Here is a 23,674-nt window from a genome sequence, read left to right on the forward strand (position 1 = left end):
CCTACTTTACTGCGACATTTCAAGTGTTAAATAAATAAACACATGAATCATATAAAATTCATAGAAAACATTAAAAAAAAATTACTCAAACATGGCTGAAGATTTTATTTGGTATGTTTACATATGGTAATAAACATATTGTTCGAACCAAAACAACTTTATGCTTTCTGTCCATTAGGTCGAATAATAATTTCACTTATCTAAAACCCGCCAAATAACACACCACAATAAAAAAAAATATATATTTACCTGAACACGAGGGGGAGTGGAAAGTGCGTACATGACAGCACAAGCTATATCTTCCGGTTCCAAAAGCGGCATTTGATTTAAAACGCTAGGATCAATATTAAATTTATCCTTTCCTAAAAGACCTGTAGCAACACCCCCAGGACTCACGCTCTACGGTTTTTTAATTAACCTGTAATTTTAAACGAAACACTCTGTACAAACCGTAATTTTAATCCTCTCCTCCTCTCTATTGAACTCCTGCCGCAGCGTCTCCGCCAGCGCCGTAACCGCGAACTTCGACGCCGGATACACATTCAGCCCTGCCAAATCCGGCACCAAATGTCCAATAAGACTATTAATGTGCACAATATGCCCCTCAATTTTGTTACATCTCATCACTTTTACCGCTTCCCTTGTGGCCACACACAATCCGAAAACGTTAATATCAAGAACTTGCTTCCAAATTTTAGCATCACCATCACTGAGTCCGGTGTTAGGCATAATTCCTGCATTGTTTACCAAAATGTGAACAGGACCGTACTTGTCACAAACTTGCTTGAAAGCCGCCACGATGTCCTCTTCTCTAGATAAATCGGCTTTAACGGCGTAAAGGTGGCCCTTTTTGCCGGAGAGCTTTTTGGAAAGTTCTTGGATTCGGTCCACACGACGAGCTATACCAGCAACCTGAGTTAAGTAATTTTGTTAATTTGATTAAGTCAAAATTAAGTCATTGAAGGTACTTACGTTAACACCAGCGTCTACCAGTTTCTCGGTAAGGGCAGCGCCTATTCCAGAACTTGCGCCCGTTACGATGGCTAATTTTCCCACCCATCTCTGCATACAAGACGCCATGGCTTTTATCTATGGGTTTGTGGTGATGGGTTTTATTATATAACTTCGGCGGTGTTGTATCACCGAATAAAAATAGAATGGGCTAAACTGGATTGCAATTGTTGCGTGGACGTGGGTATACTGGATGGCCCAAATTTTTTCTTTCTGCGATAAAATCAATCAGTTTTTACTGTCGTTTTAAAAACTATGTTACGTGGAGAGGAAATTGATGACACTTTTGATTATTTGGTTTGGGGCTCAGTTTATTATGCATAGTTATTATCGAAGAACCAAAGGAACCAAATCTGGTACTCCCGGTATAGTGCAGATTTTTGCAAGGTCATATATTTGTTTGAGTTGCGAATCTTTTTTCATAATACAGGTTTATATGATATATCCAAAGAAGACATACGGTTTTTACGATTGCTTTAACGTATATCGTTTTATGATTAAATTATAGTTTTTTATTTCAGGTCAAAACCTTGAATATCATCAATCATGTGAACTTATTTTTAAACGAATAGACATCCTGTTCCTAAATTCATTAAACCAATTAAATCTTTGTTTTGAAAATTTCGAATTATGTACTGTCACTACTTATGGGTTTAAATACATTCTACAAACCTTGCAGGCTTGATAACATTTAAGAAACAGTATATGAGGATTCTCAGCCTGCAAACATCGAGTACATTAATAAATACAAATATTCGCAGATGTTACCTTGAATATTATATAACGTTTTTAATCGCTATGACACTGCAATAGCTTGTGTTAGTGAATTATGGTAAGTGGGTGGATTTTTTTTATTTTAATTCTAAAAAACTTAAGGAAGTTTACAAGGCCAAACTCGATTAAACTTCCAGGGGTATTGCAAAAATAAGTTTTGTGGAAATAAATTCATAATTAAACGAGACTATTGTATAGTTGAAAATAATTTATATATTCTTTCACTTGTTATTTGTCAGTTGCTTTCAGTTATAGTCTAATTTTTTGTCTGTTAGTATTTTAAGAACGTTTTTTATCCACTGGGGCACATTGGTAATTTTCATTTTTGCACCTTAATTTACCCCTAATTTGAACCACTTTTTTTTTTATTTTTGTTTAGTCAACCATTTCGGATGTTATAAGAAGTAAAACAAAATTCAGGCAGCTCCATAGCTCAATTCCGAAAATCCGAATTAATAAATGTACCAAATTTCAGAAATTTTCTATTTTACGCGGCAAAATGCCTGAAATTGAGATTCTAGATTAACTTTGCATTCCTTTCGGCCATCAATTGTAGAAAACTAAATCGATTTCAACCGAAATCGTGTTCAATCCTGAATTAAAAAAATATTTTTTGGGTTTACGGGCTCATCATTTCAAAACTGTTCAATATTCCACGAAAAAAATTAATATTATCCGACTTGCAGTAAATTGAGTTTCTAAGCTAATTTTTCGTTGTAGAATTCGTTTTTGTCATTAATCGTTGAATATCAATCCGATTTCAAGCGAAATTGTGTTTCATTCCGTATTTCAAAAAATATTTTTCGAACTTAGGGGCTTATCATTATTAATTTTTGTATCATGTAGGGAAATTATTGAAGAAAATCTAGACAATTCGGTGGCAAAAGCACAGGAACTTTTACCGGAAGAAAGAAAAATTTCTCCTGGAATGGTCGATATTTGCACTATTAATGTAAACAGCGATAAGATAAAAGTGCCAAAATATAATCCTTATGAACATACGTCTTCTTGAATGAATCATGCAAATCTTATGGTTTTTACTATAGACTTAGGCTTGCCTGTGTCTATTTGTGTTATATAACATGTAAACAATTTGATTTGAAATATTGTTATATCTACAAAGATCGGAATTACAACTTATTCTAACTTAAAAAAAATGTTTAAAATCATGTGATTAAATTGAGAGTATGTTTAATTTCATTTAATGAACAACGTATTCAACTTACACCTTAGGCATTTTTCTTAATCCAATTGTTCATATTTAAAAATCTATTAAAAGTAAACAGTGTGAAAAAAATCCACCCATACACTTCAAATTTAACAAATATTAATAAAATATGTAATATACAATTTCTTCTTTGAGTTGACTCGTGAGAACTTACTTTATCTATTGGGACACAATAAAGTCTTATGTATTATTCTTTCTTGCCGAAGATTGCAAACTTAAATCCTCTTATTTTTTTTATTTCTTATTATATTATAGTCTTGAAAAATGCAGCTTTTGAAAAAGTTGCCTAAAAATCCACAAAAATAATAACCACTCTTTGGTTAATCCTAAAAATTGCCAGCCTTCATTTAAGAGATTCTGGAAAGACAGATTTTCGAAGAAATGTAACCGAAAATAAATTCTGGATGTCGAATTCTGCAAAAACATCTCTTTGTGCAATTTTCGAATTTAGTCGAAAAAAGCCAAAAATCTTATGAGCATTGAAAAATGGAAATTTTGGAAAAGTGGCCTAAAAATTCACAAAAAATTCTAGGATACAGATTTCGACGTGGTGATTCGTTAAATGTTGTCCACGGTCCCAGAGCAAGATTTTCAAATATTCCGTTCGAAACGCACTTTCCTTAAAATGAAGCTGAAAATAACTTCTGAAAGTCGAATTTTACAAAGCAATCTCTTAAGGTAATTTTCGAAATAGCTTGAAAAAAGTCACAAGTTTCATTGAAAAATTGAGCTTTTTGGGAAACTTATCTGAAAATTAAAAAAAGAAAATCTGAGCGTACTAATTGTCCGGGACCATGATTTTTCAAATATTCCGTTTGAAAATCTTTCTTATTTTATTTTAAAACTGCTTATTTCATATAGGCAACTCTGGAGAAATGATACCAATTGGCGAAAATAATATGTGGGAGCTGGATTCTATAAAAAAAACCTTTTTGGGTAATTTTCGGGGTAGTAGAAAAAAATTTCAAAAATTTCACACAATTGAGTGTGAAAAACAATTTTTTATTTTACTTTAAGAATTACTAATTTTGTTATTGGGTAACTGAAAGAATTTTTGAAGAATGATGTAGAAAATGGCCTCTCGATGAGCGAATCTACAAAAAAATTCCTTTAGGTAATTTTCGAAAGTGGTCGAAAATGTGAAAAATTTCGTGAGTACTCCTTATTGACAAATGAAGTTTAAAAAAAGTTGCCTAAAAATCTAAAAAATTCTAATCTACATGTAGATCTTGACTGGTGGACTAAAAAAAATATGGCGTGTTTAAGGTCCCAGAGAAAGATTTTCTAAGCATTCGCTTTAATAATTACCTACTTTTTACCTAATCCTAAAAAATGTCCATATAAGCAATCTAGAAAAATGGTGGCAATTTTTCAAGAAATAAAACGGAAAATACCTTCTAGAAGTCGGATTGTACAAAAAATTTAGGCAATTTTCTAAAAAAAAAATTAGATTTTTGAAAAAATTGCCTAATAATTCACAAAAAATTCTGCGGTATGCCATGAATTTTGACGAGTTAAAATAGAAAAATACAGAGTAATCATAATCCCAAACGAAAATTTTCCAAATATTCAGTGTGAAAGTAATTTTTTGTTTATTCTAAAAGTTGGTATATTTAAAAATGGTGAGAATTTTTGAAGAAATGAAGCTAAAAATAGCTTCTGGATGTAGGAATCTACCAAAACCTTTCTTCAGGTCATTTTCGAAGGTGATCGAAAAATGTAAAAAATTTCGTAAATAACCTTCTGAAAAAGTTGCGTAAAAATCCACAAAATTTTCTAAGATATAGATCTCCACGCGGTGATTAAAAAATATAGCATGTTTTTTATAATTTCTTTTTCTAACCTATAGTATTGCCACACTTCATACAGGAGATTCTGGGAAAATTGTAGGAATTTTTGAAGAAAAGAAGTCGAAATTAACTTCTGGAAGTTGGATTTGACAGAAAAAGCTCTTAAAAAATTTTCGAAGATAGTCAAAAAAATGCCAACAATTTCATAGGGTGTAATTCCTGAAAAACTGAACTTTTTGCAGAAGTTGCTCTCTACACGACGAACTGTATCGAAAAATACAGCGAGATGATGATCTCGGACCAAAATTTTCCAAATATTCACTATGAAATTCGTTTTTTTTTATTTGTATATTCAAAAATTGTAAGAATTTTTGAAGAAATGAAGCTGAAAATAACTTCTGGAAGTCGGTTTGTACTGAAAACTATCTGCAAATAATTTTCAAAGGTAGTCGAAAGAATCCCAAAAATTTCTTAAGTTGGCAGTACACCGAAAAATAAAGTTTTTAGAAAATTTACATAAAAATTTTCAAAATATGTTGCGAAATATGTAGATCTCTACGAATAAGGAAGTTAGTTCAAAGTGCCACAACAACGAGATTTTACACGGCGAAATATTTTTTGAAAAAATAAAGCTTTTCCTATTTGCCTGAAATTGAATTTCTGGACCAATTTTGGAAAGTACACTTCATTTCTGCTATCAATCGTTGACGGTTAATTTGATTTCGAGCGAAATTACTTTTCATTCCGTTTGTCAAAAAATATTTTTCAAATTTAGGAGCTTATCATTTCAAAACTATTCAAGATACGGACTTTCGGTTTATAGCATTGAATTCCCTGGAGCTTCCTGGTTGGAACAAATAGTTTCTTGTATCGGATAATTTATAGGTGGCATTATTTGAAAGCTCAAAAATATTCAGGAAAATTTATAGGTCAATTCTGAACCGATTTTCCTATTCAGGGGGTAAAAATTAGTATGTGTAGCAAATTTTATGAATTTGTCTTAACGAATAAGAAAGTTAGTATCACGAGATTTTACGCGGCGAAATATTTTTCGACAAAATGAAGCTTTTCTGATTTGCCTGAAATTGAATTCATGACTAACATTGAAATGTATACTTCATTTCTCCTACCAATTGTTGACTATTAATTAGATTTCAAGCGATATTGATTCTCAACCCGTATCTCAAAAAATATTTTTCGAATTTACGGGTTTATCATTTCAAAACTCTTCAAGATACCGACGTTCGGTTTGTAGTATTGAAATCCCTGGAGTTTTCTGGTTGCAACAAGAAATTCCTTATACCGGATAATTTAGCGGTCTGAGCCTGAGAGACTAATAAATCGGGCAATCTCATTTTTCTATAGGTAGCATTATTTAAAAACTCAAAAAAATTCAGGACGATTCATAGTTCAATTCTGAACTGGAATTCCTATTCATGGGGTCCAAATTAATATGTGTCGCAAATTTCATGAATATGTCGTAACGAATAAGGAAGTTGGTACAACTGAACAAAATGAAGCTTTCCCGATTTGCCTAAAATTGGATTTCTGCTTTAATTTTATAATATAGACTTGATTTCTGCTATCAATCGTTGACTATTAATTAAATTTCATGCGAAAATGCTTCTCGTTCGGAATCTCAAAAAATATTTTTCGAATTTACGGGCTTATCATTATTAATTTTTTTGTATCATGTAGGGAGATTGTTGAAGAATATTCTAGACGATTCGGTGGCAAAAGCACAGGAACTTTTACCGGAAGAAAGAAGAATTTCTCTGTATTCAGCATACGATTTTCAAGTTGCTATATTGTTATTATCTGGGTCTTTATGACAAACGTATGCCGCCATTTGGTGCTAGAGTTATATTGGAAAGATATAACATAGAAGGACTTTATGGCTTGAACATTGACCATTATTTTGAAATTACTATTGTGTGTTGATTTAGTTTTATTTATTTTTTGTTGTTTTTTCAGGATTATAGTGAAACCGCACCCAAACTTTCGGCGCCACCATGGTACACAAGTTTTTGGCAAATTGATAAATTTGTGAACTAGTTGCTGACGACCCTCCTGGAATGGTCGATATTTACACATTTACTGGAGAATTAATGTAAACAGTGATAAGATAAAAGTGCCAAGATATAAATCCTTATGAACATACGTCTTCTTGAATGAATCATGCAAATCTTATGGTTTTTTCGATAGACTTAGGCTTGCCTGTGTCTATTTGTGTTATATAACATGTAAACAATTTGATTTGAAATATTGTTATATCTACAAAGATCGGAATTACAACTTATTCTAGCTTAAAAAAAAAATTAAAAATCATGTGATTAAATTGGGAAATTAGTATGTTTATTTTCATTTAATGAACAAAGTATTCAACTTACACCTGAGGCATTTTTCTTAATCCAATTGTTCATATTTAAAAATCTATTAAAAGTAAACAGTGTGAAAAAAATCTACCCACACACTTCAAATTTAACAAATATTGATAAAAGATGTAATATACAATTTCTTCTTTGAGTTGACTCGTGAGAACTTACTTTATCTATTTGTACACAATAAAATCTTCCGTGTTATTCTTTCTTGCCGAAGATTGGAAACGTAAATCCCCTTGTTTTATTATTTTTTATTTCTTATAACTCTTGAAAAGTGGAGCTTTTGGAAAAGTTGCCTAAAAATCCACAAAAATGCCAAAATGTAGACTTCGAAAATTATGGTGCTCGGTTCCAGAGCAAGATTTTCAAAAATCTCGTTTGATAATAATCACTTTTAGCCGAATATAAATTCTGATGATCTCGGATCAAAATTTTTCAAATATTCACTATGAAAGTCATTTGAGCTGTATTATTATTTTTATTATTTCGGACCGATATATTTCTGGGAAATATTTTCTTTCCAATAATTTAAAAATAAATTTGAAAAATTATTGTTACTCTTATCTTAGATGGTGGATATTCCCTGTCGCCATAATTAAACAGTGCCCTTCAACACACCACACAGAGACGGATTCGAATCTTGCCTCTGTAGTGTACGCAAAACTGATGTCGTTTAATATGAAGGCTGTCCGTAATGCAACTTTTCGAATTTTTCTATAAATACATGTTTCGGTTAGGAACTTTTTGAGTTTTCAACTTTCGAATTTTTACTTTTTTCGTTTTTTCAGTGTTTCGAATTTTCCGTTCCTCGATTTTTAATTTTTCCCTTCTCCAATGTTTTCATTTGCAATTTTCTGAGTTTCCAGTTTAATTTTTCGATTGTTTAGTTTTTTGTTGCTTCACATTTGAGATTTGCAATTTCTATTACAATTCCGCAATTTTTTTATTTTTGAATTTTTCGGTTCCTCAATTTCTCGTGTTGCAATTTTTTTGAAATTTAAAAATTTGCTTTTTCAATTTTTAAATTTCTCAATTTTTAGATATTTAATTTTTTCGTTTTTTCAGTTGCTAGATTTCCAATTTTTTGATTTTCTATTTTGTATGTTTCCACTTTTTGTAGAAAATACAAGAGCAACACGAAAAACAAATTTTTAAAATTTGAGTCTGGATAAACTTTTTTTTTTTTATTCAAAATTTGAAAATGCAAAAACGAGAACTTGATTTTTTAAAAGCTAAAATTTGAAAGGACTTAAAATTGAAAACTAAAAAAAACTGCAAGTCGAAAAGTTGAAGACATGAAAATTTGAATTACCGTTTAATTCAAATTAAGGAAAATTAAAATATCTACAAATTGAAAAATCGAAAAATCGAAGGGACGAAGAATTGAAAAACCGGAAAAATAACCGGTGGAAAAACTAAAATTGAATAATTCTAAATCGAAAAAGTTAAAAATCCAAGTAACTATGAAATAGAAACATTGGAAAATCCAAAAGTCGATAAATAGAAACTTTCAAAAACTTTAAACAAATTCAAAAAATTTCAATTCAAAAAATTGTAAAATCTAACAAAAATCGGAAAACTGAAAAATTGCAAAATCGGAAATTAAAGTATTTTTAAAATCTCAAAAATGGGTGCTATTAAAAAAATGCTCAGGAAACACAACATAAATAAACACGATGAAAACAATTCAAAATTAATTAGTTAAGAAAAATTTAAGCATGAAAATTGAAAAACCCAAAAATTGTAAAATCGTGAAAATTTCAGTTTTAATAAATTTGTTCTTTTTGAATTAAATTAAAAATTAGAATTTGAGAAATTGAAACATTAAACAATTAAGAACCTGAAAAACTAAATAAGGAGAATAATCGAAAAATTCAGAAGCGCAAAACCGAAATATCGAATAATTGCAAATCAAAAAACTGGGACGCCGAAAAATTACAAAATCAAAAAATAAAAAAATTCCAAAAATTGTAAAAATGAAAAATCAAAGATTGAAAGCTAGAAAACCTAAGATCGGAAAACTGCAAAGCCGAAAAATTGAGGAAAAATTCACAAATGGAAAATTTAAAAATCGAAATATTAAAAATCGAGAAACTGGAAAATCCACAAACTGAATAAACGATCTGGAAATTGACAAATCAAAAAATTGTAAATTCAAAAATTGAAAAAATCAAATTTTGATAAATCAAAATTTTGGAGAACTTAAAATTGAAAACTCAAAAACTTTCAAATCGAAACATTGTACAATTAAAAATTTGGAAAATAAAAATCGAAAAATTGAGAAATCGTAAAACCTAAAATTATTCTATAATTTTTAAAAATTCGTAAATGGGTGCATTAAAAAATCCTCAGTCAACACGATGTAAATAAACGTGGCGAAAGCAACAACATTCGATGGACACGAATGTGATTTGTGGTCATTGTTGAAATTAATTCATATCTACAATTAAAAATCAGAAAGTCAAAAAAAAATTAAATATAAAAATCGAAAACTAAAAACGACAAAATCGTAAAACCAAAAGTTGAAAACACGGAAAACTGCAAGTCGAAACAGATCTGAACTCGTATTCCTATTCAGGAATTCATGAATAAGGAAGTTAGCACAAAGAGATTTTAAACGGCCAAATATTCCTGGAAAAAGTGAAGCTTTTCCGATTTGCCTGAAATCGAATTTCTGGAATAATGTTTCTTTGCAGAATTCATCCGTGCACCATTGCCGAATTAATTTATACAATCGATTCGGGAATATTAATACCTGAAAACTATTTTTTGAGATACGGAATGAAGCACGTTTTTAATTGAAACGGCTTGAATATTCAACAACTGAGCATAAAATTAATTAATTTAACTTTATCAATTATTATCACACACATTTTGATTTTTCCACCGTTCAAAGTAACCCTATCAATAAACTCAATTAATCTTTCTCCTTCCCTTCATATTCTTAATTATGTGCGTGACAATGCGTCCATGAAACCTATTGACCCACATTCTCTGAAATGCTCATTCATTTCCAGAAATGCACACAAAGAGAAGTAAAATTTTCACAATCCTGAAAGTTATCCATTTCAACTTGAAATGTCTGGGTTTCGTCCACTTCTCCCTGAACGACTTAAGCAAAAATCGCCCCTCACTCTCTAAATTTTCTATTCTAGCTCACATCTTCCACATTGCATATGGAACAGTGGCAATAATTATTTTCCCGAAATACTTCAGCATGTTTCAAACCCACACAGTCATCTCACAACTTGTTGGCTTTTTCACCGGATTACTAACAGTCCTCACCGGCTTAGACAACATTTTTTGGAGCAAAATCTACCAAAGAAAAATTTTCAAACTATTCAAGTATTTCTATCAACTGGATGAAGATTTCCAAAGAGCTGCGTTCGATTTGAACTATGGTACGGTGAAAACAGCGGGCGGTGTATTGATGACGATAGACGTTTTGTTGTCGTTGTCTTTAATGTTCGTGCATACGATGTTTGACAAAGACACCATAAAAATAACGCTAGACACTCAAGTCGTTGTTGTTTTTCTATTTACGTTTATTTTCTGGTCTCAAGCTACTTTTTACTGTCAATACGTTCTATTTACAAACACTGCAAGATTAATGTTTCTTCAGATCGACCACGAGCTAAACTCGAAGATCATTTCTGTAAAGAAATATCGCCTTTGTTGCGATCTTCACACAAAACTGTGCGACGTTATTAGACTTATGAACAAGCTTTACAATATTCAGATTATTTTGTTGTTTACTTCGAGCTTTGTGTTGATGATGTTGGAAGTTTATGGTGCTATAGTGCATGAGTATGAAATGGCCTTAACTACGTTGATTTCGTCTTTGTATGGAAGCGCATTGATGATTTACAAAATGTGGGGGTTGATTTTTAATGCAGAGAATTTAACAAGTTCTGTAAGTAAATTCAACAGAAGTAAATTTTAATGACAACTGATCTGTAGGCAAATAAAGTAAGGCGCTCCCTGGTAAAACTGGCTGTTATTGAAAATCAACAAATACATAAGAAAGAGGTACACATGTGCAAATATTTACAAAGGGGTAGATTGAATGTGGACTTTTCAGATTAAGGCTTTCCTGCTTTATATTTTGCACGACCAAGTCAAGATATCTGTGGGAGGGTATTTCAATTTAAACTATAGTTTGGGTGTTAATGTAAGACTGTCACAAATGAGCTAAAACAGAATTATAATACTAAAAATTGGGTTTCAGATTTTTACATCTATCATTATGTATTTAGTAATATTGATTCAGACCGACCCGAAAGCTTCGAAAATTATAGCAGGGAATTTATCTCGTCCTTAATTATTTAAATTTGAAATCCATAAATGGAATTATAAGTATCAGTTTTTTATTAGTCAATAAATCGTGGGTTTAGATGTATTAAAGTCTTTATTTTATGTAAAAGTAGGTTCCCCATTTTCGCCCGTCTGTCGCTTGTTGCTGCTTTTATTAGACGCTTAATCTCCGAAATTACTGCATGATTTACTATAAATTTTAAGAATTTTATTAAATTACTAGCCAAATAAAATGTTCATGAAGTAAAGTTAAGGCAATAATTAAAAGAAAAGTTTATAGTCGTTCCAAAGAGCCAATTTTAGAACACATTAACTCTAGTAATAACAGCTTTACCAACTAATGCGACAAAATCGATTATGTAATTTGTCTAATGTTTTGATCAAATTGTATTAGAATTTGTAATACAACAGTCACAAATAATTAACGCTGTTGTTATAGTTTAACGTTGATGAAATAATATCATTACATATTATAAAACCGGATTTAAATTTAATTTTACCGTGAAACAACTTTAAAATATAAAATGTGAAATATCATGGGTGTACAATAAAAAACATATTTGGAGCAGACTATGAAAATTCAATTGTTTATGGCTTAGGGTTACTGACAACAAAATAATGTTAGATTGGTAAACATGAATATATAAAATTTATAAATATTTACAATAATTTGAAAAATGTAGCGAATTTATGGTCCTGAACCAAAATTTTCCAACAATTCGATTTTAAGATTTTTTTTTAATTCTAAAAATTGCATATTCATTTCAGTTATGTAAAAGTATCGTAGAAATGAAGCTAAAAATAATTTCTGATAGTCAAAAACTACAGAAAATTTCTAGTTTTCCAGGATGCTCGAGAAAAAGTCGAAATTTAATAAGAAAAAAATTTATCTTTCGGAAAAATGGCCTAAAAGTTAACAGAAAACACTGGGACAATAGATATTTTCCAAATATTAGTTTTTAAGGTAAAATTTTTAAAAAATTCCAAAAATTGCATATCATTTTGGCGATCATGGAAAAATGGTTGAAATTTTCATAGAAATGAAGTCGAAAGAAATTCTGAAATCGAAATCTATAAAAAAATTGTTTGAGTAATTTCCGAAAATTCTCCAAAGAAAGTAAAAAATTTCCAAAGGGGGCGTACTGAAAAATTGAGCTTTTTGGAAATATTTACTAAAAATCAACTATAAATTCCAAGATATGAATGTCGTGTTAACTGGAAAAATATAGCGTACCTATTTATGATCGGGAACCAAGATTTTCGAAATATTCTGTTTTAATTTTTTCTTTAATTTACAAGTTTTATTTTGACGGTTAATGAAATTTAGAAGAAATAAAGGCGAAAATAAGTTCCAGAGGTCAAAATGTACAGAAAAATCTCATTTTCCAAGGGGCCCGATTAGACAAAATTTTCAAAAGAGTGATTTCAAAAATTGAATTATGGTTCATAAAAATTCGGTAGTTGATTCGAAAAACAGAGGGTGCCGGAACAAAATTTACATATTCTTACATAGTTTGATACAATTGAAAGTGAATTATGGAAAAAATTAACAATTTTTAGCTGACTAAAAAAATTTGAAAAAAATATTTGCATTTCTGAATATTTTCAAAACATGTAACAAATGCAATTGCAAAAAGAGTTTTTTTACTTTTCGATTAATTTTTCGATAGTTTGAAATTTTAGACCTTTTCCGGAGCACCATAAAAAATTAATAAAACAATGTATTTTATTAATTTCGATTTCCAGAAGTTTTTTACGGTTTCATTTTTCGAAAATTCCTACCATTTTTCCAGTATCGTCAAAATGAAATATTCCGAAAACTAGTCCTCGTGTTGAGATTATTTTTCCTCATACACATATCATTCCTGAGTGAACACATTTTTTTCATAATTTTTTATCTTTGAGTTTTTCTAAAATTGCCCTAAAACTTCCTTAACAAAAATTTTACGAATGAGCTATAATTTTCAATGTTTCTAAAATCAGCACCTCAAATTCTATTAATACAGAATTTTTATGGATTTTTAGATAACTTTTCCAAGATTTCATTATTACTTCCCGAGCGTAAGCAAAGGAAGTATTGTAATCGAGTCCATCGGCCGACTCTCTACTTTTACGTTTTCTCGATCTTTCATAACCCCTAGAAGACGAAGAAATAGGTCTGCCATTTCCGTCTGTCTGTCCGTCTGTCCGTCTGTCCGTCTGTCCGTCTGTCCGTCTGTCTGCCGTCCCGGATTTTTATTAGACAGATAATCTCCGAAAGTACTGGACCGATTGTTGTGAAATTTTGTACTTATATTAATAATATCATGTAGATGGTAAAACGCTAACCAAAATTTGTCTAATCATCCCCACCACTAATGCGATGACGTCACTTGAAAATTGTACGTAGTAAACATGTAGTTTACAACTCCGAATTGACTTTTCACCCGAAACGTCCATATTTTTGGAAAAAAAATCAAAATTATAAAACAACATTTTGAAATTTAATTTTGAATCTGCTAACCCGAATGCTTTGAAATGTTGCAGATGTTTTAAGGCTATCAAGGGCATCATAAATCTTTAGTCAAAAATTATTTGCTTATCCCCTCCAAAAACTTGATGACGTCAGATCAAAAGTTTGCGGAATAAATTATATCTAAAATGTACAAAATATGATGAGTCTCTACTTGTGATCTATCACTCCATTCATATTTTTTGGATTTGCATATACAGAGTGACTCAAAAAATTAATGAATGCGTGAATTTATTTTATTGAGTTATTCAGGAACTACAAAACCGAATGCTTTGAAATCTTGTAGATGTTTTAAGGTTATAAAGAGCATAATAAATGTTTAGTCAAAATAACATTTGCTTATCCCCTCCAAAAAATTGATGACGTCAGCTCGAAAGTTTGCCGAATAAATCCTATCTAAACTATACAAAATATGATGAGTCTGTACTTGTGATTTATCACTCCATTGATTTTTTTTGGATTTGCATATACAAGGTGCAGATGTTTTAAGGTTATAAAGAGCATAATAAATGTTTAGTCAAAATATATTTGCTTATCCCCTCCAAAAACTTGATGACGTCAGCTCATACGTTTGCCGAATAAATCGTATCTAAAATGTACAAAATATGATGTACTTGTGATCTATCACTCCATTCATATTTTTTGGATTTGCGTGTACAGGGTGACTCAAAAAAATTAATGAATGCGTAAATTTATTTTATTGATTTACTCAGGAACTACAAAACCGAATTCTTTGAAATCTACTGCGAAAAAAAAAACATAATAGGCATGCAGTCGTCACTTTTCCGACAGCGAGGGAAGTACTGTCTAAACTCTTTAGACCAATTTTTTCAATGAAATTTCCACCTTTTTTGGACCACATCGAAAATTACCCAAAAAAACTTCTTATAGATTTCAATTTCCAAAAGTTATTTGTTCGGATGTATTTCTTCAAAAATTACTACAATTTTTCCAGAATCCTCAAAGTGATTTAAGGCAAATTTCAACATATTTTGAAAATTTGACAATGAACTCGGATATTTCGAAAACTACTCCTCACTACTGCGCAAACACGATTTTTTTTCATAATTTTTTCCACCCAGTTTTTCCGGAGTTGTCCGAAAGAAAATTTTTTTGTGAATTTTTACACATCTTTTCCAAAATCTCATTGTTTTCATTTCCCCCTTTTGAAATTTTGACTTTTCTCGACCACTTTCGAAAATTACCCAAAGAGATTATTTCATAGAGTTCGACCTCCAGAAGTTATTTTCGGCTTCATTGCTTCTTAAATTCCCACTTTTTTCCTAGAATCGTCAAAATATGTTACGGCGAATTTTGAGATATTTTAAAATTCTAACTTTCAATTCAGATATTTCGAAAACCAATCTAAATTTGGATAAATTACCTCAACACGATTTTTTTCATAATTTTTGGCCGCTAACAAGTTCGGGATTTTCGTTGTTTTTCTCAGAATGTTTTGTGAATACTAAAGCATAATTTTTTAAGAATCCTCTTCCTCCATTTTGAAGAACATAACCTAGAACGTACTGCTTTAGTTCAAATGGCTGTCTTATCTATGGATGTCACTGATAAATAACCCATCACATCTGGAAGCAAAGATAAAACTACTGCTGATTAGATAAGAAAATTTTTGCTTCCATAATAGATAAGTAGGTCACGAAAAAGTAGGGCACCTGTCGCCTATCTGGTTCTTCAAAACTACTGGACGTATTACAATGAAATTTTACGTCATATCAAAATTTTGCTTAGTAAATTTAGTAAAATCTTGAAATTTATATTATGGTACGCACTCCACTCATATTAGAGTTCTTGTTTTCAGAAAAACAACATAGTTTAATAAATTAAATGATATCTAAATAATTACCTTTATAATGGATGCCACTAAAGAAACTTTAATAAACAGTAAGTAATTACTGACTTACAAACAAATATTGAGATATTGACAGTTTCGAACACAACACGTTTATGGATCCCTTAGTCGTTAGAATAAATTATTCCAGATATATGAATATTCCACGAGTTTCTCCACTTCTAAAAATCAACTATCATGTTTTACGGTGTTTTGGGTTTCTACATTTTCGTCTCAAAGACATTGTCAAACCTCGTCATTCTCTTAGTCTCAGTATCACAGTACACATTCTTCATGCCTTATTGATAGTTTTGCCGTCTATTTACATGTTTAAATATTTCCCGCAATTTTTTTCAGCTTCTTTGATCACAAAATTGCTTAGTTTTTTCCGAGCATTTTTTCTAATTGTAGCAGGAGGCAGCTACATCATTTGGAGCAAAGTGTATAGCAAAAGAATATACAACAGGTGAAATTGGATTACTATTGTTTTGTGGTGTATTGCATTTGATCTATTCTACCTCAACAAAATTTACTCTTCTGCATGTTCTGATAACATTCACAATATATGTGGTCATGATGACCATAGAGATTACTCTATCGTGTCAATTCCTTACTGTCTACAACAGCATTGCTTTAATGTTTTCGGGTATCAATTCGAAGCTGAAAGAAAAGTGTTTATCACCTAAAGTCTTTCGGACGTGTATGGGTGTTTACTCAAAAATCTGCAATCTCTTAGAACAATGTAGCCACTTAAACACAATTTTAATTCTAATAGCATTTTCTACACGATTTGTAACCATGACTCTAGACTTATATGGACTCATAATTAATGCTTTTATGAATGGAAAACGAATGAATTTTCCTGTACTTGCTGCAATAGGTTATTTTGCTTATAAAATGGGAATACTGATTTTCGTTGCAGAGAAAATAAGATCTGCAGTGAGTTTTTGGATTGAATTTAATCTCAAGAATAATATTTTTCGATTTTTGTTTTCAGGTTATTAAAACGCGAAAGACATTAAATAGATTAACAATTGAGAAAAAGAAGAAATATTTCAAAATGAGGTAATGCTAGATTTCTTTTTCTTTATACTGAGAACACATTTTAGATTAACACGTTTCTTGTAAAATCACTGCATTATAAAGTTCGAGTTTCAGCAGGTGGAATTTTTGACTTGAACTATAATTTGGCACTAAGGGTATCTTTCAGCTAATTTCAACGTAATTACATTATCACTACTTTTGTTTTCAGATTTTTGTTTCCGTGACAACATATTTAGTCATTTTAATTCAAACGGATCCTAATGCTTCAAGAATAGTCTCTGACAAACTTTTCAAAAAATGATTTCTAATTCATAGCACTACTTTTTCTATTCGTATAACAAACAAAACTTATAGCTTTTCGGGCTTCACATCAGTATTCTATTCAAACTCGTTTTGCAAAAAATGGAAAATAAAATTTAGGTTGTTATTTTCAAATAATGTAGGCACAAATATTACTTGTTTACAAAAATAAATTCAATAAACATTTTCTTCTTTTTAGTTTCATATTTTTTCGACGTTTCATGAACCTAAGAATAAGAAACAATAGGTCGCCCGTTTGTCTCTCTGTCTGTCGTTTGTCGTCTGTGTCGATTTAAATTAGACAAGTAATCTTCGAAACTACTGGACTGATTGTTGTCAAATGTATGTTAGGAATATTATGTAGATGGTAACACTAGCCAGAATTTGTCTATTCATCTCAATCAACAATTTGATGACATCACCCCACACTTCGCTTGGTAAACGTTTTTGAAATTTTATAAAATAACATACTCCTGTATTTGTGGTTTATGAATCCGTTTTACCCTCGGCACCCAGATTTTCTGTATAAGCAAAAATCGAAAATAGCAATAACTGTGACATCTAATTGAATTACAAAATTTTTCAGATACTTGTAACCGTTTTCAAATTACCATTTTGTAAACAAATTCAGACTTGTGCAGTCCTCATAAAAAAATTATAAATTATTATCAGCAAAATCTTCGACAAACGGATGATAAGACCATCAGAATTAACTATGCTCTGACAGCTTACGCCTTTTTACTTCCTGAGCGTAAGCAAAGGAAGTATTGTAATCGAGTCCGTCGGCCGACTCTCTACTTTTACGTTTTCTCGATCTTTCATGACCCCTAGAAGACGAAGAAATAGATCTCCCATTTCCGTCTGTCTGTCCGTCCGTCCGTCTGTCCGTCTGTCCGTCTGTCCGTCTGTCCGTCTGTCCGTCTGTCTGCCGTCCCGGATTTTTATTAGACAGATAATCTCCGAAAGTACTGGACCGATTGTTACGAAATTTTGTACTTATATTAGGAATATCATCTAGATGGTAAAACGCTAACCAAAATTTGTCTAATCATCCCCACCACTAATGCGATGACGTCACTTCAAAATTGTACATAGTAAATGGGTCTTAAATTGTATAAAATAACATAGTCCTACACATATAGTTTACGACTCCGAATTGAGTTTTTACCCGAAACGTCCATATTTTTGGAAAAAAAATCAAAAGTATAAAACAACATTTTCCAATTTAATTTTGAATCTGCTAATCCGAATGTTTTGAAATGTTGCAGATGTTTTAAGGCTCTAAAGAGCATCATAAATCTTTAGTCAAAATGTATTTGGTTATCCCCTCCAAAAACTTGATGACGTCAGCTCAAAAGTTTGCCGAAAAAATCCTATCTAAAATGTACAAAATATGATGAGTCTGTACTTGTGATCTATCACTCCATTCATATTTTTTGTATTTGCATATACAGGGTAACTCAAAAAAATTAATGAATGCGCAAAATTTATTTTATTGATTTACTCAGGAACTACAAAATCGAATGCTTTGAAATCTTGAAGATGTTTTAAAATTATCATAAGTATGGTAAATTTTTTACCAAAATGTATTTGGTCGTCCCCCCTAAAAAAATTATGACGACACCACAAAATTTTGCTGAAAAAATCCTATCTAAAATGTACAAAATATGATGAGTCTCTTCTTGTGATTTATCATTCCATTCAAATTTTTTCGATTTGCATATACAGGGTGACTGAAAAAAATTAATGAATGCGTCAATTTATTTTATTGATTTAATCAGGAATTACAGAACCGAATGCTGTGAAATCTTGGAGATGTTTTAAAATTATCATAAGCATGGTAAATTTTTTATCAAAATTTATTTGCTCATCCCCCCTAAAAAAATTGATGACGTCACCCTAAAATTTGGTGAATAAATCCTATTTAAAATGTTAAAAATATGATGAGTCTGTACTTGTGATTTATCATTCCATTCATATTTTTTGGATTTGCATATAAAGGTGACTCAAAAAAATTAATGAATCCATGACTTTATTTTATTGGTTTAATCAGGAATTACAGAACCGAATGCTTTGAAATCTTGGAGATGTTTTAAAGTTATTATAAGCATGGTAAATTTTTTATCAAAATGTATTTGTTCATCCCCCAAAAAAATTAATGAATGCGCAAAATTTATTTTATTGATTTACTCAGGAACTACAAAATCGAATGCTTTGAAATCTTGAAGATGTTTTAAAATTATCATAAGTATGGTAAATTTTTTACCAAAATGTATTTGGTCGTCCCCCCTAAAAAAATTATGACGACACCCCAAAATTTTGCTGAATAAATCCTATCTAAAATGTAGAAAATATGATGAGTCTGTAGTTGTGATTTATCATTCCATTCATATTTTTTAGATTTGCTTAAGAGGTGGCTCAAAAAAATTAATGAAGTCAATTTATTTTATTGATTAAATTAAAGGCAACACTTATTATTAGTATTACATTGGACCAACCCAATTTGGTAGACACAAAATTTTGTAAAGTAAAAACTCGGTTGAAACATAAGGGTAGCACGCTTATTCATATTTACTTTAACATTACAGACGTGCATTTGTTTTGTGCGCTGACTGGGTTCCGCGAATGTAGTATAGACATGTTTATAATCAACCAATTCTGAATTGCACCGTCAAAAGTTAAAATAAAACTCAATGTTTTATATAATAAGCGGAAGTCGAAGCAATAAAAATCTCTAGACGACCATCGGTTTTGTTTACAGTTTCTCTGTTTGACTTTCACGTATGCTATGTTACGCTTGTCGTCTTAAATTAAGAGTGCTTATACATAAACGATTTTCAGTTGCCTCTCCTAGTACACGCCGGCGCCGTATACGTGAGTAAATTGTTTCGTTATTTTATTGATTATTACAAATCAATATTCAAAACGACCCAATTCATTTTTCCGAAAATTTGGGAATACAATAATCTTATTCTTAGTATTACACTACATCTATCCCTACTGATATACGTGTCCTTGCAAAAATGTTGATGACGTCATCGCAATTTTTTTTTAAATTCCCACTACAAAAATGTAATGAGAAAAAAAAACAATAGGCATGCAGTCGTCAAGTTTCCGACAGCGAGAGAAGTACTGTCTAAACTCTTTAGACCAATTTTTTAAGGAATTTTTCAAATCTGAAAAAAGACATTCTTGAAAAAATTGGTCTAAGATTATTTACACAGAATTTCTCTACGGTTATTAATCTATTCTCATTTTTAAATCTGCGCATGGTGGTTTTTGTTTATTCTTTTTTTTTTGAAAAAAAAAAAAACTGTTCCAAGACAACCATGTGTCTTAGAACCTAAAAATGCATTTACTCTGAAACGTTGTTACATATTAAAACTTTGTAAACCTCCTGTAAATTGTGAAATTTAATATTAAAGAAGTTAAAAAATAAACACCAATCAAAACATAAAGACAAGAAAAAGTTCTTCACAAAATAAGAACACAAAAAAGTCTAATAAATTAAATGACACCGAACCAATTACCACGATGATCGAGGAAACTAAAAAAGCTTTAATAAACAATTAACTGTCTAGTTGTAACACAACACTGAAATATTTACAGTACAGTCCACAACACCTGTATTGATCTTTAAACGAAATAAAATACATCATGACCGACTTCGCAAGCATTTCTCCGCTTCTAAAACTCAACTACCATGTTCTACGTTGTTTCGGCTTCCTCCACTTTCACCTGGAAGACATTGTCGAACCTCGTTCTTCGCTTCGTCTCAACAGAGCAATACAAATACTTCACATTTTGCTCATAATTTTGCCATCGATTTACTTGTTTAAATGTTTTCCGCAATTTTTTGCAGCTTTTTTGATCACAAAATTTCTTAGTTTCTTCAGAGGATTTTTTTTAATTTTGACAGGGTGTAGCAACATCATTTGGAGTAAAATGTATCGCAAAAAAATTTACAACGTGTTTAAAACTGTAGGAGCTTTAGAAAAAAATGTCCAAGATTTACAAATAACTTTAGATTATGGAAATTCAGTGTAGGTGAAATTCTATTGTTATTGTTTTGTGGTATGTTGCATCTGATTTATACTACCTCAACAAAATTTACCCTTTTCCAAGTATCGGTAACTTTCACAATGTATTTCGTTATGATGACCATAGAACTAACATTGTCATGCCAATTTCTGACTGTCAAATAAAATAGCGTTGCTTTAATGTTTTCGGCTATTCTTAATTCAAAACTGAAAGGTTGTTTATTCGAAAATTTGTAACATCTTAGAACAATGTAATCATTTAAACACTATTTTAATTCTAATAGCAATTTCTACACAGTGGGTGACCACGACTCTAAACTTATATGGACTCATTATTAATGCTTTTATGAATGGAAAACAGACAAATTTTCCTGTATTTGCCGGCATAGTTTTGTTTTGCTATAAATTGGGAATTATGATTTTTGTTGCGGAGAAAACAAAGTCTTCGGTAGGTTTGCTTCACTGAGTTTAACTTCAAGAATGATATTCTTCTTTTCGTTTTTAAAACGCAGGATACCTTGAATAGATTAAGAATTGAGAAGAAAGAAGAAATGTTCCGGAATGAGGTAACTCGCAGAGTTTTTTTTTCCACACTGAGTAACACATTTTAGATTAGTATGTTTCTGGTAAAGTCGCTACATTATGAAGTTAGAATTTCCGCCGGTGGAATTTGTGACTTAAACTATAATTTGGCACTAAGGGTAGACTTACCTTTCTAGAAATTTAAACTTAATTAAGTACTTGATCACTATTTTTATTTTCAGATTTTTCTTTCTGTGACAACATACTTAGTCATCTTAATTCAAACCGATCCTAATGATTTCATATTCAGTCTAATAATTTTTTATTAATATATTGTAAAAACAAAAACAAGTTCAGAAATTTTATTTTGCTTCAATGTTTTAATTCGAGTAAATTCTAATAGCAATTTCTACACGGTTCGTGACCACGACTCTAAACTTATATGGACTCATTATTATTAATGCTTTTATGAATCGAAAACAGACAAATTTTCCTGTATTTGCTGGCATAGTTTTGTTTTGCTATAAATTAGGAATTCTGATTTTCGTCGCGGAGAAAATAAAGTCTTCGGTAGGTTTGTTTCACTGAGTTTAACTTCAAGAATGATATTCTTTTTTCAGGTTATTAAAACGAGGGATACCTTGAATAGATTAACAATTGAGAAGAAAGAAGAAATGTTCCGAAATGAGGTAAATAGCAGAATTTTTTTTTCCACACTGAGTATAATATTTTAGATTAGTACCTATGTTTCTGGTAAAGTCGCTACATTATGAAGTTAGAATTTCCGCCGGTGGAATTTTTGACTTAAACTATAATTTGGCACTAAGGGTACACTTACCTTTCTAGAAATTTAAACTTAGTTACTTGATCACTATTTTATTTTCAGATTTTTCTTTCTGTGACAACATACAGTCTAATAATTTTTTATTAATATATTGTAAAAACAAAAACAAGTTCAGAAATTTTATTTTACTTCTATGTTTTAATTCGAGCGGATTTTTTTCAAGAATTGAGACAGATGATGGCTCATAATTACAGATGTCCAACTACTACACAACAAAAAATTAATTTTAGTATTATTTTCGAAATAGTTGCAAATTTGCATTTCGAAAAGTTGGAAATTCATTGAAATTGCTAGTTGCTATAATGTAGAGATACTCATACACAAAAATAAATTTTATAAATATTAAATATTATTATTATTAAAGTAATATTTTGTGTGTTCTCAACACTCTTCCCAATAGTATTACATTTATTTTTACTTTCCGCAGATTTGAGACTCAAGTTTCACTCTTTTTTTGAAGTAAAATGCAATATTATGAGTCCCAAAGGTTTAACAGCTGCATTTGTGTTATTTGGAACGTTCAGCGTGCCATTTATTCAAAAAATTTTAAGACCAGTTACAGAAAATATTAAAAAAAATTAATATATTAATATATGGGTTTAAAATGATTGAGAAAGTATTTTTGAAAGCTTTAAAATAATGTATGTATACTTAGTTTAAAATATTATAACATGAACAAATTTATGGAAACTGCGTATAATACTATAAATTAGCAAAAAATGCTCATCAAATGTGTAGAAAACGTCTTGAGAAATTTTATACATGCTTTTACAAAATTCAAAAATTTTTTGGACTCTTATTTAGAAAATATGTTTGAATATGCGAAGAAAAAACAGTTTAAACTGTTCAAATTGAAAGAAAAATAAGATCCACAAGTACTCACTTTTGGAGCTTAAAACACACTACCATCAGTAGAAAATTGTCGATTTAAAAAAAATTTCAAATAAAAATTCAACGACATCTTTACGATATGACTTTCCATGTTCACACCTCGCACGTTCTTGGAGTTCTAATTCTTGACGACACATTTGCTGCACGAACCCCACTCTTTTTCTTTCATGTAGA

At 30.6% G+C, this 23,674-nt stretch overlaps 1 protein-coding gene across 1 annotated transcript; it reads right to left on the reverse strand.

Annotated features, from left to right (window-relative positions):
• Positions 1-90: 90 nt before the first annotated feature.
• LOC135126573 (farnesol dehydrogenase-like) lies at positions 91-23,570 on the reverse strand. Its single transcript, XM_064052600.1, has 5 exons — positions 23,493-23,570; positions 973-1,224; positions 451-912; positions 250-399; positions 91-200 (listed from the first exon to the last, which is right to left on the reverse strand). The coding sequence occupies exons 2-5, from the start codon at positions 1,078-1,080 to the stop codon at positions 159-161; spliced, it is 762 nt and encodes a 253-aa protein (XP_063908670.1). The 5' UTR covers positions 1,081-1,224; positions 23,493-23,570; the 3' UTR covers positions 91-158.
• Between the last annotated feature and the right edge of the window lie 104 nt (positions 23,571-23,674).

This window comes from Zophobas morio, unplaced genomic scaffold (assembly GCF_036711695.1).
Source record: "Zophobas morio isolate AGI-343-1 ecotype UQ-CSIRO unplaced genomic scaffold, CSIRO_AGI_Zmor_V1 ptg000011l, whole genome shotgun sequence".
Classification (NCBI taxonomy): Eukaryota; Metazoa; Arthropoda; class Insecta; order Coleoptera; family Tenebrionidae; genus Zophobas; species Zophobas morio.

Bases quoted from the DNA above. Each gene is read 5' to 3' on its own strand.
- LOC135126573 (XM_064052600.1), bottom strand. From the start codon at position 1,080: ATGGCGTCTTGTATGCAGAGATGGGTGGGAAAATTAGCCATCGTAACG. The intron at 913-972 runs GTAAGTACCTTC...TACTTAACTCAG, and splicing joins TGGTAGACGCTGGTGTTAAC to GTTGCTGGTATAGCTCGTCG. The intron at 201-249 runs GTAAATATATAT...GGCGGGTTTTAG, and splicing joins CCACTCCCCCTCGTGTTCAG to ATAAGTGAAATTATTATTCG.